This window comes from Typopeltis vanoorti, chromosome 24 (assembly GCF_054136105.1).
Source record: "Typopeltis vanoorti isolate ZY-2024b chromosome 24, IOZ_Tvanoo_1.0, whole genome shotgun sequence".
In the NCBI taxonomy this organism is placed as follows: domain Eukaryota; kingdom Metazoa; phylum Arthropoda; class Arachnida; order Uropygi; family Thelyphonidae; genus Typopeltis; species Typopeltis vanoorti.
Window position 1 is genome coordinate 41,396,137 of NC_143572.1, and position 17,814 is coordinate 41,413,950.

Consider the following 17,814-nt stretch of genomic DNA (forward strand, 5'->3'; position numbering starts at 1 on the left):
GTTCAAGAAAATTTCTAAACCCATGACTGTTTCTGTAGAGCCCGGCTAGACGAGGAAAATATTATCGACATTGCAAAGCCATATTTTTGTCATAGGATGGTATTTTTAAATGGGCTTCTTTTCAAAAGATCTCACATACACAGGGCCGTCGCCAGATTAGATCGCGCCCTGAGGCAAACAATTAAATATCGCCCCTGATGGATTATAAGACAAAAATATAAGAAAATCTCCAAGTGCCATTTTGTTCTTATTAAAGAGAAACATTAATACAAAACAATTACATAATATTAATTAAATGTTTGCTCTACAGGGATATCGCACGATAAAACTGTTTTTAAGCTCTTCTAGACCGACCAATCTTTCTTGGGTCATTGCTGTTCGCAAATAATTTTTAATCAGTTTAAGCTTGGAAAGATTTCTTTCCACACTTGCTACGCTAACAGGAATTGTTAACAATATCTTTAGGGTGGTGGTTATGTTGGGATAAATTTCTACAAGATTTTGGTTATATATATATATATATATATATATATATATATATATATATATATATGTGATAAAATTTGGTGAGGACCACTTTTCTCTTGTATTATTTTTGAGAGAATTTAATTCTTCAAATAAATCTATTGTAACTACATCAGATGTAAAATATGTTGTCGTAATACGGTGCCTAACGCAATATGGCTGAACGAGCGCCCTTATTAAGCGGTGGCGTGAGGCAGGTTGCCTCTATGCTGCACCCTGTCGACGGTACTGCACATTAACTAGATGAGTTGAAACCGATAGGCCCATGACTAGATCCTTATATTCATAGTAATTACCCTCTATTTTGCGTGTCACATCGGCTGCGTTTCTTATGTCTACATTGGGTATGTTGTTAGAGGTTATAGCAAAATTGATGCCTTTAGAGAAATACTCCGTTCAGCTTGTGAGAGAATATGCTAACTTTTCAACCGGGAGGTTTACTTGGTAGGTTTCAATTTACAAATTGAAACCATTCAATTTGTAAATTTATTTTTCAAGTTATACATTTTTACCCGCTATTAGTGCTTGCAATGAAGTTAATCTGTCTACCGACTCCGATACCTAGTTGTGAATGATAAGGGTATATTTATAGACATTTATCTATTCCGGATAACTAATCTTTTATTCGTAATTTTTTCCCTCAGTAAAGCGAGTAAATTTTGCAATTAACATCATACATTAATATTTATCTCTTAATACTATACAGTACCGTCTCCAGAAGAGCTACTTCCACACTGTTCTTTTTCTGATACTTCAAAGACAACACTTTTTTTTTTTTTTTTTTTTTTTTTAATTCTAAGACAGTTATTAGGAGTAAAAAGAGATATGGAATTGATGTGGAAAGAGAGGTGAAACTGAACAGTCATGAGACTATTCAATTTCACCTCACCTGGCTAAGTATGCAGGGTCGTCCCTATGAATTGTGCCACCCCCCATGCAGTAACATATTTTGCCGCCCCTTCTCCCTTATTTTTCGTATAGTTTATGCCAACTTTGCTGCCCCGTGCAAATGCACGTCTTGCACCGTCGGTAGAGCCGGCCCTGCTAATATGTATATGGAATCTTTTGAAAAGATGACCATTGAAAAAAAAATATATATATAAAATATGGTTGTTATATCAATATTTTCCTCATTTGGAAGGGCGAGGAAAATATTTTATTTTATCAAAAAATAAAATAGCAAATAAAAAATAAATGCTTGAACAATTTTTCTAAACAGATTAAAACAGATTAAACCCTAAAATTTGCTTTATATGAGAAATTGAAAGCAGACAACTTTTATTCTTTGATTTGCTCATCTCGGTGACCGAATAAAAACAGATTAACATTCTTAGTATAAAGCAATACTGGTAGATATTTACGTTCTATTTCTCAACCATTATCGTACCCAGAATGAAGTATCAAAAATTCTTTTGAACAGTGTACTATGTCCAGTAATAACAGAGGAACAAGAAATGGATTATCAAAGAAGCTTTTACGAAAACTTAACTTCCTACAAAGAATACCAAATGACTCCGCAAACAAGAATAAATTACAAAAGGCATGGTCAGTTTTACCGCACATAAAGAACACCACAGATAAAAATGGTGGTTTATTGAACACTTAGAAATCTTAAGGATGCTTGGGTCACCTAAACTTCACCTGTCTTTCAAGAAGTCAGGTATATAAAAGCTTCTGTGCATGTGACATGTCGAACAAAAAAGGAACGTTAGGGAGAGATTCGTATAAAAGAACATACTAAAGACTGAAAATACGACACGTATGAAGCTGACTTTATCACACTACATAGGAAAAGCATCAAGTAATCTGGGAACTAAGCATGCAGTATATTGAATTTAATAGCTATATAAGCATGTTTAAGGAAAACTCCGAAATGACAAGAACAAAACACAGTGCAATAAAAATTAAGGCTTTATCGTAAACCAGCTTGTTCAGCCTACATAAGACGAAATTCATGGAACTTGAGTCTGATGGTTGTTAAGCGATAGAAATAAACAAAAGCGGGTGTTTGACAACAACGCGCATGAACTACCACTGAACAACGCATATATTAACGTTAGTCATATGAATCATTCTGCTGCTATGTTTTCAAATGGGGGAAAAAATGCATTCCTGATAAAATACCACCAGAATAAATAATTTTCATTGTTATATTGTGGTTATAAAAGATCTATTTCGCACGAATAAAAAAAAAAATAATAAAATCACGGAATCTTGGTGCGATTTATTCTCTACCGAAATATAATGCTCGAGTATTTTGTTAAGTCATTAATTATTTTACAATAAAAAATAAAAAACGCATTCACTTTATATACCGAAATTTTAAGCCACGGTATATCATAATGCACACGGCACTAATATGCTGCAAGTTCTTTCATCAATGTGTGGAAATGATAAAAAAAATTAAAATATTTCTAATTATTCAGTCTTGTTTAGACTAGAAAACGAAAATTTGCATATAACCTATTAGTGTAGATAGCTACACAAACTATCAGCGTAGTCCGGGGGTGGCCAACCTTCCATGCGTCAATTTTTTTCATGTACGAGTTCAGATACGCCATACAACTTTTGTACCCTTAAAAACTCCCAGTAAAACTATGTCAATATAGACATATTTAATACAGACATGATATAATGATTTAATATAAGGACAAAATTCTCTCTCCGTAACTCAGACAGAAGCACTAGCTTCCGTTTTCCTTCTATTTCAGTCTGATGTTGTGTTTTATAGTGTCTATTAAGATCATGTATTTTATTATATGAGAAAGTGTTTTCACAAACAATGCACAACGGTTTTTCTGATGGATTTGCTATAAGAACTCGTTTTCCCATTGTTCATTGAATTCACGCTTACTATCACCTTCTGTTTTTCTTTTGAACTGTGATGGGTAACTGAATGTAAAAACAAGGCTTAATTTTCGAAAAAAAGTACAAAACTGTCAATGTTCACAAAAGACGAACAAAACAACTCCGTAGCGCACGAGTATCAATTGTAAACTAACAGAAAAACCTGCGCCGCACCGCTGTTACTAACGCTTAACGCATCAGGATCAAAATATGAATGTACAAAAGATGTGCACGAAACAATAGAACTGCTAAAAAATAATTACTAAGTTTTAGCTTCTTTTATACAAATCGGTTCTTGGTTAAACACATTTTGCATAAATGGGCTTATTATTATCAATGGAGTCCAATGTGCCACTTTTGTCTCATGCGCCATAGGCATAATTCTTCGGACTGCTACAGCAAGTTATAAAACAGAATGATAACAACATAACCTCATAGAAGTGAGGTTATGTTCATCTCGCAAGCGTACTTTTTTTTAGAGTGTACCAGGCATTTGTTAATAGTCCGTTGCCACGAGGGTGGTCTGAAAAGTTCTCGGTCTCGACCATAGATTGCAACACTATCGGCAAGATTTTTTTTCTAATTTGGTACATCTGTCATAAGCATCCATGTAAAATTGCAAGTCATTCTATCAAGTAGTTTGTTTAATACAGCTGTCTGAACCAAAAGTGTTGTCTGTATTCCTTGAAATGGATAAAATCGAGTATCGTGCGGTTATAAAATTCTTTGTAAAAGAAGGTTTAACACCAAAAGAAATTCATTCCAAGTTCATAAAAGTTTATGGGCACACTTCTCTTTCGTTTTCGACAATTAAGAAATGGGCTGCCGAGTTTAAACGTGGCCGTACCAGCCTTGAAGATGATCCACATGAAGGACGTCCAAAAGGTGTACCACCACCAGAAATCATTGATCAAGTGCACGATATGGTATTGGATGAGAGACAAGTCAAAGTGCGTGAAATTGCTGAGACTAGGCATTTCAAAAGAACGTTTACGATATATTTTGCATGAATTGCAAATGAAAAAGCTTTGCGCAAGATGGGTGCCGCGCTTGCTCACAGCAGATAAAAAACGCACTCGCATGAAAATCTCTGAACAGTGCTTGGAGCGTTTTAACAAGAATAAAACTGATTTTGTGCGTCGATTTATTAATATGGATGAGACTTGGATTCACCATTACACACCAGAATCCAAACAGCAGTCAAAACAGTGGGCAGAAGCCGGTTATTCAGCGCCAAAGAAGACAAAGTCGGTTCCATCAGCAGGAAAGGTCATGGCATCGGTGTTTTTGGATGCTAAAAGACATTTTGTTTATTATGTTGAAAAGGGCAAAACAATAACCGGGGAATATTATTCCGATCTTTTAACGAGACTGGACGAAAAAATTTGTGAGAAAAGACCCGGCTTGCAGAAGAAGAAAAAAATCATCTTTCATCAGGACAATGCACCTGCCCACAAAGATGTTTTTGGCAAATTAAGGGATCTGCACTAGGAATTGTCGGAATATCCACGCTATTCCCCAGATTTGGTTCCCACTGACTTCTATCTCTTCCTCGCTGGTCAGCGCTTTTCTTCAAATCAAGAGGTGATTGCAGCTGTAGAGGGTATTTTGCAGATCTTACTGAGAACCACTACAGTGACGGGATAATGGCGCTCGAATAAATGTATTAGTCCTAAGGGAGGAGGTTATGTTGAAAAATAAAAATAATTTTTTAATTATAAATTCGTTTTTTCTTTAAGGCCGAGAACTTTGCAGACCACCCTCGTAAGGTAAGTAAGAAATGCTGAGGTACAGCTATGAAGCGTAAAACCGGATATATTTTCATACTCAGGGGGTTAAAAAAAAAAAAAAAAACGTAGGAAATGTAAATTACAAATTAACACTGCTCGCAGAGCACTATTTCTATGATCAAGGCAATGTTTTAATTATTAGTTAATTAAAAGTAAATATAACTTTGTAACAATCTCTTAAAAATTATAAATTTTTAAGATGTTATAAATTTTATCAATCTGTTATAAATTTAAAAAAAATTCTCTTCATATTACACAATGAGTTACAAAACTAGAAGTGAATTTATAAAACGAATGCTTGTTAATAAAAAAAAAAAGGTCGTGATGAATATGACGGGGGGGGGGGTGAAGACATGAAGTATGTTCTATGGTTGTTATAAGCTCTGTTCAGAACACTTGAAAAATGTTTTATCCTGTTTCATTTCTTCCTTATCTGCGAAGTTGCTCTGAAATACGATATTCAGAGTAGGAGAAGAATGAGGTAGGACGATAATATAACTCTCATAAAAATTCGCTTATAAAAAGAAACAGTTGCTTCTTTTTCTTGATTTTATGAAGGACTGTTAAACATAAGTAAAATAGATAAAAATTAAAAAATAAAAAAAATGAATGTACGAGAAAGAATAGAATTGTTCAAATAAGAATACAGTTGTCTTAAAATCTGGAATACTGCCAAACTCAAACCCATAACATAATAACGAAAGCTATCCTCGCCAGTAATACATTTCAATTCGCTGTTGATTTAACATATTTATGTGCGTTTACACAGACGGATATGACGAAGTTTATTTGCTTTCAATCTCCTTAAAGTCGAGATAGAACATTTTATTTGCATTGTATCACAATACAAAGACATTTTATTTCAATATGACGTGCCTTTGAATCATGATAATTTTGTAACATGAAATTTATATTTTGTGAAAACATTAAATGGGCCAAAAGTTACTGAATGCAAAAGTTTGCTGCAACTTTCTTGGAACTGCTGCCTACCCTAATGACAGGATACGCAGAGGAAAAAAAAAAACGTTATGTACAAATTGATGATCCTCATCACCGCGAAAAAAGTGAACAATATTTTAATTGCAAGGAAACAGTATTATATTTAAACAGAAAATAAATTCTCCAATACCATTTATTTCTCAAAGAGAGGTAGGCGAATTTCTTTTAGTCACTTTTTTTTTTTTTTTTTTTTTTTTTTTTTTTTAGGGGTTGTGGGGCTTAAATGCTCTTCATCCTTCGCCTTCACCGAAAGCTGAGCGAGCCTTTGGATACTGACAACTTCCGAGACATCGAGGAGAGTACAGCAGAGTACCTGCCGCTATTTCATAATCCAAAAATCTTAACATTTATTGTTGTGTGAAACAGTGTGCGAGTTCTATTGTCGATTTTTCTGATATGCGACAAAATCGACTAATTCTGGAAATGCTGGAAAAAAAAGAAAAAAGCCTAGTAAAAAGTTCCTGTACTTCGCACCTAGAATGGTTACTTCTAGGATTCTAGCATGTTTGAAAATCTTGGTTCATAAAATAACTTTTATTATTCAATAACTTTAAGTTTCATAATAAAGATAATTTTAATTTATAATTACTGTTTATTTTAATTCTTGTATTTATAACCGGGAGCAGCAAGTACACCGTTCAAAAGAATTATAAATTCGTCCTAATGATGCAATCTACACTTTCCTTATGAGCAAAATTTTTTGTGTGAAGAGATTATAAACTGGTAGTACATTAACGGACTAAGAGATAGATAATTCGGAAAGCCTGTTCTAGAAACCAAACGGTAGTACTTCAAGAAGGATGGTGGTCTTACACCGGGAGACGAAAATCAGCAACCATCTAAATTCCCATTATAATTTCTTGAAACAATCCCAATTGCTTTTTCTGAACTGCATATGGATTTTATCTCACCCTAAATAATGTACTATAGGTTTACAACCTACCGTGAGTATGAGTCACAAAAAAAAAGAACAAAAAAAAGTGGTAAAATTATCAATTTATTTCCCTATGATGACCGAAGTTTCGTTTTAAATTCAGGATCAAAGAGCACACACAAAAAAATAAAAAAAATTAATAAAAGTAGAAAATAATCTTTAGCCCACCTATGGTACGGTACAATCTTTAGTGGATGAGTTAATAAAATAAAACGATTGACAATTTTATGACATTTTTGAATTCACCTTGACATTAGTTGTGCATTACCGGTTAATATACACTAGCAGCTTGTTACATCGACAGCAAGTTTGTTGAGATCAGCTGCTATTCCAAGGTCAGCCGCACGCACGTCACCTTCAAAAAAGGAATTAAACTGAATAAGAATTTTTTGCCACTCGAGCAGCAGGAAAGCAAACGCTTGGAAGTAAGTCTTAAAGTTGTCGCCTTGCCAATTTTTTTTTTTTTTATAAATATTTTAGAGAAAAGGATAAGGTATTCGGATTTTTAACGAAATTAAGCAACCAAGGTTCACAAAATGATATTTCATTGCAGTTTACCGAACTTTACCATCTCCCTCAGCTGTCTACTTAAAAGCGAGATTCAAGAATTGAGAGAAAACATTTTTTTCGGGAGGGGAGGGGGGGGGGATGAGAATCGCAGATAAATATCAGTATTTTTAAATATTTGCTTTAAAATGGTCAAATTTTTTAAACAATATTTTGCTGAGAAAAACACTGATATAAACCTGTCTCATATGGAGTAACAGGGTTTTCTCACCGCTCACAGCAGCGAAACTTACGAGCCACTGACTTAAGTTTCAGTTGTTTGTTCATAACTCCAGCAAAATTCACATGTTGAACTTCACTTGGACAGATTGGTTATCATACCGCGCTCAAAGTCATTCACATCTCACTGTGAGTCTATTGTACCATCACACTGAATTGAACGATGAGAGAGGACATGTCCACACCTAACTTCGTAATATCATCTAGAACTGACACGCTATAATCTCTGATAAAGCAGTGGACGAGCCTGTGTAGCTCAGTGGATGTGGCGTTTGCACACCACCGCGCTAGGCCGCACGAAGGAAGTCTTGGTTTCGAGTCTAGTCGGCGACTAGAGGAAATTTTTCTAAGCCTTTTTTCGACCGGTTCCCGAGTTAGTCGATCTCTGGCACGGGCAAGCAGGTTTTTCCTCCCGGAAACTCGGGTTTTTCGTCCTGTAAACTCAAGAAAATCGACCGTAGAACCCACATTATTTCAGACATTAAATATATTGTGTTAGGGTTAGAGACCACGAGATGGCGGCACATTTGAGCCGTCTCTCTTCACTGCGTACCGCTTAATTAGTGATAGCCTTGGGCCATCTGTCTCTGATTGGGTACCAGTGGAGATTGAACTGCCCACTCAGTCTCCAAAAGTTAGATAGGGCTAAATGGCCTCGCCTACTCCCGTATATACGGGAATAAAAAGGCGTTAGCTGATTTTTTTTTTTTTATATTTAAATAATTAATCACTTAGCGCAAACAGACACTGTATTATAGCTGTTTTAAAGGAAAAAGCAGGAAGGTATGATCAGGTGACAATGATTTACTTGCTTTTCAGTGTAATGGAATTGATACGAAATGTTATTTAACAATTTTGTAGATTTTAGGAATTATTCAAAATCTCCCCACCGCCTGCACTTTTGAAAAAGCGGGATAAAAGGCGTTACTGCAATTTAAAAAAAAAAATTGTAATGCAACTAACACCATCAAATTATAGAATCTTAATTATAAATGGCCAAGTTATAGTATTAATTGATTTTTTATACTGATTAAACTTGCCATATTAATACCAGTTGTACTTCGCAATTACCTGATGAATTGAAAACTTAATTTCGTTTTAATGCAGCAATTGCCACTTTTCAAAGTCATTTCCCCTAAAATTACCTTCATGGAAATTTACATTTTTCTGTTACCGTATAAATCTACTTGATGGCACTCACTTGACCAATTGAAAGATCTCAAAACAACGCCATCTGTTTTGATCTTACTCGAGGTAAAAGATATTATCAAAAGCACGTAAAATAAAAAATTGTTCTTTTCAAAACGTGTTATTGACCTGCTTTTTAAACGAAAGCAAACTCGACCATAAAAATTGCATTTTGAGTTACAGAACCTGTTACTGTAGGTCAATGTACTCTGAGCAAATATTCTATGCTCCACAACAACTAAATTAAAGACTTGTATCCATGCTAAAGTTTTACTAAAAATACTCTGAACGTAAAGCATGGTGTTTCAACAAGCACTCTGAATCATTAGCTTAGCTATTACATAAATGCATTATTTTTTAATTATTCACTGAGTGTGAAACTGTAAAAAATTACACACTAGTGAAAAGAAGACTAAAGAAGCCCGTTTTATTTGGTTTATCGGCAAAAGGGACAGTATCTTTTATACTTATTGAAATATTGCAATAAAGGATACATTGTACATAATAGCATATTGAGATAACAACATTGAAAAGATCAATCTTTTGCATAAAATATCAGCGTTGCCAGCTAGTTTCACCATTCAATTTCGGAGCCATTTGTTCAACTCGCATCACAATAGAAGGCTTAGTATTTATCTTCTCAAAGAAAAAAAAAAACTTCCGATAGCTGTAGTTTGACACTAATGTTATTAGTGCCAAAATTTCCCCACAAATTTCGACCTGATACTACTTGTTCGTTTGTGTTGTTTTTTCCTGCCCAGTATGACTGATTCAATGGATAAAGATCCAGAATTTCTTGAAGGCAAATTTTGCTAGCAATGTTTCGACTTCCGTATCAAGTGGTATGGCCAGGTTTGCAGATTTTATGGAAGAGATGACACTTTTCAGAACTCGTTTTACTCGACTAGCGCAAAAATATACTAAGATTTATTTACAAATAAAAAATAGCCTTTTTGTACTCCAAGTCATGGTTTCTTGTCGCTTGCATCTCTGTTCATAGTTTGTGTTCTGTCATTTCCTATGGCCAGTCCGTACTGCGACAAAGAAAATATCAATAAAAAGGTATCTACATAACAGATTGCATCAACTTAAACGTATTCCGTCAGCCCAGGTATGTATACATTGTTAGAGGACAGGAACACAAATACAAGATTGCCTTATGGGATGAGGTATAGTGAGAATTTCATGGACTATGATCAGTTACAACAGCCACAAGCCCAAAGGAACCCTTAAAACGGATAAATATAGAGTGGCGATTACCACATCACTGGAAGTGGTAGTCAAGTCTTACAGAAGAACAAAATGCAGTAAGGGCAGTGCAAGAACGGACGAGGATCCCTCAGGACTATATGAGCCCCCAAAAAGTAGTCATATGCGCATATGACTATTTTTTGACTCATAGCACCACGAAGGATGCGCAAATATCCTCTGTAGGACTATGTTTAAAAGATATATCTTTATTCATGATACAAATTAAAATACAATACAAAAGCATGATACAAATCTGGTGAAGTCCCGCCCCTGTGACATCTGTCTCAAAACTACATAAAAAGAGACGCTAAGATTATCTTCAGAAGCCACGAGAATGACGAAATGAGATTAAATCAATCCCATCGGTCCCTACAAAATTTGACATTGTAACTTTAAATATAAGGAAAATTTTCAACTACGTATAACATGGAATGTGAGAAGTCTATTTCAAAACAGTAAATTCCAAAACGTTAAACAAGAAATGGAAGAGATGAATATTAGTATTCTTAAAATGATACGTGGTTAGAAGGATATTATCTCGAGACGAAGAGAAACAGTTTACTCAGCTGAAACGAGCATAAAAATATCACAGGAATGTTAATGAATGATTATACATCAATTTTTATATATCAATGATTAATTTTCCGTCTCAAAGAGAGTTATTGTGATTAAGCTAAAAGCTACATTTATCAATTTACGCATACTACAAATGTATTCTTTAACTACACGGGAAACAGTAAAACAAAATCAAATGAGATTTTAAATAATGGATGATATAGATGAAAGGTATGAAAATATAGTGGGATATTTCTGGTTGATAGAAGGCAGACAAAAGAGTGAAAAACTGACATGGAAAAGTCCTGAGGCCATAACAAGGAAACAAAATGATTTTTATACTGATTAAGAACAGGTTTAGAAACTCAGGAAGACGAGCTGAAATTAACCCTAGTGGTGCCGGTTGTAATTCGGATCACAATCTAGTAGTAGCCACAATTGTGAAAATGCATAAAGTGGAAAATGAGGACAATGAAGCAGGTGTTATAATGAAGACCAAGAATGATTAAGGAAGTAATGTTTACAAAATATCAGAAAACCTGATAATACCGTCAGCGGACAAAAATAAAAAAAAAATTCATCTAAGAAAATGTGACCAAGTTAGGGAGGTACTTTAAAAAAAAAAAGTAGATACAGAAAATTAAAAGAAAATACATGAGACATATTGCTTCTTTTTATAAGTGAAAAAGGGTCAGTCGGTATACACGAAGCTCTTTGGTAGGAAAGACCTGGGTTCGATTCCCGTCTATAACGTGAGGAACCTTACGTTATAGACGGGAATCGAACCCAGGTCTTTCCTACCAAAGAGCTTCGTGAATACCGACTGACCCTTTTTCACTTATAAAAAGAAGCAATATGTCTCATGTATTTTCTTTTAATTTTCTGTATTTACTTAATGTATCTACTTTTTTTTTTTTAAAGTACCTCCCTAACTTGGTCACATTTTCTTAGATGAATTTTTTTTTATTTTTGTTCGCTGACGGTATTATCAGGTTTTCTGATATTTTGTAAACATCACTTCCTTAATCATTCTTGGTTAAGGAAGAATGATTAGTCGAAAGAGACCAGATCAAGGAACCTTTATCTGGTCTCTTTCGACTAACGGTGAGTTAGCCAGTCTCATACAGAGGTAGAGGGTTTTTTCTCCCGGAAACTCGGGTTTTTCGTCCCTCAGAACAGGCGAACCCGGTTAACACACATACACGGATCTACAGTCAAAAAATATTTACTTAGAAGCCCCCCCCCCCCATTGGAGAGCTCAACCGGTCCTAAGGGACGGATGCAGAAAATTTGGGGCGAACCTTACACGACAACAAGTGAAAATGGCGATTTGCTGTTCGAAAGGAAGAGATATAGAGATCCTAAAACACTAGGGAAAATATACTGGCGCTTTAGTTTTAACCAAAGATGTAAGAAAACACTAAAATTACCTTTTTTTAATGTTTAAAAAAAAAAAAAAAAAAAAAAAAAGGTTGTCACGTAACTCAAACTCACATGAAATGTACCAAGACCTATGACAAGGCAGTGCCGTAAGGGGAATAGAAAGAAGAATTTATTGGGGTTTCTGGAAGAAAAGAGAATTATAATCATTCAGGGAGGGGAAGACTGTTTCATAGTACACAGGTACAGAGAATAATGAGAAGGTTGTTCGATGAGTTTGGAGTTGAACTATAGAAAAGTGTGGATCAGCAACTGCTTGTGTTCGTACAAAATTAGAGGAAAGTGGAGAAATGTGACAGTCAGTTCAGTGGAGCAGAGCCCATGAAATACGTATAGAAAATACCAATCCAGCAAATATGAAATCCAGAAATGAGCAATAGGGAAGTACTGCGCGGAAAGAAAATTACTAGGCTTTTTGGAGGCCGAAGAGGCTATGCAGCTGATGTGTTTGTGCCACGATAGGCGATGTTTGATCCAATAAACAAACAAACAAAAAAAACTGGTACTGGATGGCAAGCAGAATGTTGTCGAGAGTGAGGAGGGCGAGGCATAGTCTTTCTTCCTGGAAATAAGACAGAACTGTGTTTTTGTGGAATTATCCTTATTTCACTTGAGAATGACAAGGAGATTGGTGTTTAGTTAAGATCTGCATTAGTGAAGATCTTGAATCGCTAATTATCTGAGCACTAGTTTAGAAAATGACAGTAGAACGGAGAAAATTGTCATCAGCAAATCTATTAATAGGACTGGATGTCAGAGAGAGATCACTGATGTATACGAGGAGAGCAGGTGAAAGCACATAGCCCTGGGGAACACCAGTACTGACAGAAACTTATGAAAATAAATCATCCACCATGATCTGCAATTTACCCAGAGAGGAAGCCGGCATCTTATTCACAGAAGAAAGAAGGAATGCTATAGGATGGTAGCTTCGTAAGAAATCGACGATGCCAGTCTCCATCAAATGTCTTGAAAATATCAAGAGCGAGCACTTGAGTTTCTCTGAACGTTTCTATGGCCTGCATCTAAAGGTGGGCGAGGTTGCTAGGAGATCTGCTGTTGAAAGAGAATTGTGGGAGTCCATACTGGTGATCACTAATTGGTGAGTATCCAAATAGTGAAACAGCGCTGTTGATGACCTTTTCCATCATTTTTGAGAGTACGGAGGTCACAGCAATAGTTGGAAGATTGACTTCTCTCTTTTTGGGATCTGGCTGAGAAAAAAGTTTGCTTTCAAGCTGCCTGGATAGGTGATGAATGAGTATGACATCTTAAACAGACGATATAAGATGGGTGCAAGTTCTGGAGCACAAATTTTAATACAACTGGAAGAACACCATGAGGGCAAAGATACCTATTGGTATCAAGGCTACTGAGTATTTTTCGGATATGATGGTGATATTTCAGAGGCATACTGTGGATATTTTGTGGAGTGGCGGCGGAGATCTTGGTCGTCTATACAAGATCTCCGCCGTTGTGGAAGAAAATGAATGCTAAGAGGTCTAAGTTATCATTAGGATATGACTTTACTACTGTACACTGTCCTTCTGTGGACAGAAGTTACACCCCACAGACTTAGCAAGGGACCAGAAGGTTCCCTTGCCATTTGAACAACAGATAAAGATTAGTCTGCTTTGGATTCCATGATGTTTTGCATTTGTATGTGAGTGACTGTAGTTTTTGACTTAAGCCATTGGTTCAAGTCAAAATCTACAGTCCCTAAATTTTTAGCTTGGACTGCTTTACCACAGTTGCAGGATAACTAGGCTTCAGTAAGTGGTTGAAGGTTTTGAGTAGAGTGGAGAATAAAAAGGACTTATATTCGAGCAAGAATAATTTAGTCTCTGTTACCAACAAGATAACAGAGACTAAAGATCATCATCCCAGTTGGCTTCGTTGTAGAGCCACAGAATATGAGGCCGAGAATGGTAGGGAGAAGGAAAACGGTAGAAGAATAGACATGGACAAAATGATTGTCAAATTTGCCAAGAGCTAACCTACAGTGTATTTGGAGGGAGAGTTAGTTAAGAAAAGGTCCAGAATATCAGGAGAATGATTGGCAGAATTCTAGTGTTGGTAATCCTCGTCATTCTCCAACATCCTGGACCTTTTCTTAATCAACTCCCCGTTCAAACGCCTTCGATCCTCGTTTCCATGTTTCTTTTCCAGCTGGGCCTAAAGTGGAAGGGAATCCAATCAGAACTGTGGACGTTGAAGCCACCAAATTATCTCATTGTTAGGGTAATTACTGTATGTGATCAACTTCAATCAGTAGTCAAGTACGTTGACGAAGTGATCAGAATTAGAAGAAATGTAGGGGCAGCAAATAAAATCAACTAGGTGAGAAAGAAATCTCAGCCAAAGCAGATCATATAAAGGGAAGTCCAGTAACTTTTGACATGCGATATCCAAACTGATAAATGCGCAAGTTCCGTCCTTTTTGCTAAAAGGCATTATGAAAGATTGAGGTCTTGCCTAGAACTATGGAAACGCGCTGGGATAGCAATTAGAAGAGTGACATGTGTGTATGAAACTAATGACAAAACGTATCAGGAATAAGGATGAAACTGGCCAAATAGAACTAAAGCCAAATATTATTGGCAATTAGTGAAACGTCGTCAGACGGAGGATGATATGGAAATATAATGAGGGTTATTCTATTTTTCCTGACTGCATCATCAGGATAGACAGAACAGGGCAGAAGGAGGTACAATGCTGATAGAACTGGAACAGACAAGGATAGAAATTCACCAGAATGGAGAGGTCATAGAAGACAAGTCAATAAAATAGATTGCTTCTAAGTGGAAAGAAAGATTTCAAGGACATGAATCAGCAAATTGGTTCGATGAGTATAGGGGCCAAATTATTCAAGATTTCAGCTACGGGGAAATATTAAAGGAAGAAGTGGAATTTATGCAGCTAGTGAGAGAAAATTATCTTAGAAAATGCGCCAGATCCAGCAATTTCAAGCACCATGTTTACTTCTCTGTTGAGAGGAGTTTGAAAGCGCTAGTTGTGGTGAATGCATCAGAGGATTTGTCAATAACTAAGTCATTTTGCTTCTAATCAGGGAGAGTGGCCATGCGGTCTTCATCTGGGAAGAGGCAAAATGTGGAATTATCAATTAAGAAAGATGTGGAATTACGGAGCTCCTGCTAATATCCTTCCATTGTGGCTTGGGGTAGTGCCATGGCATAAACTGCAAGGGAAGGATAATAGTCAAGGGGGGGGGGGGGGGGTTCAAGGAAGTAGTATCAGATAAAACTACTTGTCTTAACATGAGACGAGTACTAGCTAATAAAACAAGCCAACATAACTACAACTCGGGAACTATTAGAAAAGCAGTGAGGAAAAAAGAAAAACTGATGGCTCCGGAGATATACACTGGTTTCCATAAATTAACTCAAAATCTGTGATGATTTTTTTATGCAATTCGGTGTAAAACAATATGAAATGAGATGTGAAAGAAACACCCACAAAATTGTAAATAAAGTTTAATTCATTAAGTGGATATGTGAAGACAATGGTCAAAAACAAGAGGACAAAACGAGATTGTTACCGTGCTTCAATAAGGAATGCGGTCAACCCACCCCCTCCTCCTCCCACAGTAATACAGCACTCACAACGATGTTTCATTATGTTTATACTGGTGTCAAGGAGCTCGGTAATGACAATGCACCTGAAAGCCCGCCTAAGTCCATTAAGTTTTTGCGTAGGGGTAGGGGAGGTTGAGAGCATCCTATGTCTCTCCCCTATTGCACTCGCATACGGGCGAACATTGGAGTTCTGAACCTCATCTCTAAGTTGCAGCATTTATGGTTCCGCTAGGAAACGCATTCAGGCAAATGCATCCACCCAACGAGAAGCTTCCGTAAACCATAACACTACAAGTTTGCCTTTCACGAATATTAGAGGAATGATAACGTGTCCTTGGTTCTCTCCAGAGCACGCCTGATAACTATGGCTTTGAAGAGATCAGGAGACTTGGCTGGCCAGTCCATATGTACGATAGACCAGCCAGCGGGCATGTTAGGATATGTGTGACAAATTTACCTTATTAAGGAAACTCTACCGAATGGTGGTACGTTCCGACGAACGCGCATCAAATGTTATATTTCACTTATAACAGGGCCCACTTTAGCTTAGGTATTCTACACAATTTTCTTGTGCGATTTTGTACTACAAACGGTCCGATAGAAACCAAAATTGAAAGGATTCAACAACAAATATTAGAGATCCTAACTATCGAGTCGGATTAAATTCCATTACTTCCATTGTCCAGGAGCTTCAACTTTGTATTTCAACCAAGATAATTCACTTCAGAGTGCCTCGCATACGGCGAGATAGACCAATGTCATAGCTGCTGTATAAAATACAGCAGCTTCTTCCATCCCCCTTTCCCCCCCTTCCTTAACACAACCTAAATAGAAAGAAAAATTGTACTTTCCAACAAAAGACTGACTTCAGTGTTACATGACACCTTAACTTCTACAATAAACTGTTCTGTACGGCAATGTTCTGCATTACCTTAAAATTAAAAAAAAATAATAATAAATAAAATAAAAATAGAACTGTCTCCAAAATAATGTTTTATCAAAATAAAATTAACTAATGTAATCCGGTCCTTTATTGCTCACTACCAGAAGTTTTTTTTTTTTTTTCTAAATTTGGTGCGTTGAAGCATTTACTTCATTTGCACGCCTCCAGCTGTCTACCTGACGAATTCGGTAAAACACTCAGTTGTAAATATTTCGTTTTATTTTATTTATTTTTTCATATTGTCTAACATAATCAACACACACCGCTTTCAGTTACTTCCACCCCAACTAAAACGCTCAATTTCTCACTAAGCTGTGCACACTTCACTTAATAAAAACAGTTCACTATCTTCGCATACTAGTAACTATACGCGTGACTTCCGAACGTCTGATAACAATTTTGTTGCTAAAAGAAACAAATTCAGCAGCAATTTTCAAATAAGTTTTATACTAATATACCTATAAGTAACAAACCAGCGCTAGAAACCATGAAACTATTAATGACAAAAACACATTGTTAAAAGATCTAATAATATTGCAAACATATATATGATACCTTTCATGGCGATCAGCAGATATCTGTAATTCTTTTCTTGATAGCTCACTAATCTTAGATTTATTTCCTACTACTCACTTTCCCTCCATTCACAGGTTATAATGATATTACACCGCCTACCGATGATAAATGGAACTATTACAATTAAGTTTTTTGTTTCACGCCCAGTAAACTTAGCGTGGAATATCCAACCTATACTCATGCACTTTTTGCAAGTACAGTTTCTGAATACTTTCATATAATGCATGGGGTTTTCTGTTTGTTAAAGGGGAGGGACAGACAGCAAAATCTCATGACCACTGATATCTGTTACGTCAATCTTTATGTAAATTTATATGTAAAAAATCCTGCTAATGCCAGTTATAATCATTATTATAAACAGCCCTAAGTTATACTCAATGTTTT

General features: G+C 36.0%; 1 protein-coding gene across 1 annotated transcript in view; it reads right to left on the minus strand.

The window, feature by feature from the left end:
• Positions 1-17,500, minus strand: part of LOC150093127 (motile sperm domain-containing protein 2-like) — a 227,228-nt gene extending 209,728 nt beyond the window's left edge. Inside the window, exon 1 of the mRNA XM_090414158.1 lies at positions 17,410-17,500. Within this exon, the coding sequence (XP_090270284.1) occupies positions 17,410-17,416 (7 nt within the window). The 5' untranslated portion in view covers positions 17,417-17,500. The remainder of the gene's footprint in view (positions 1-17,409) is intronic.
• Positions 17,501-17,814: the final 314 nt, after the last annotated feature.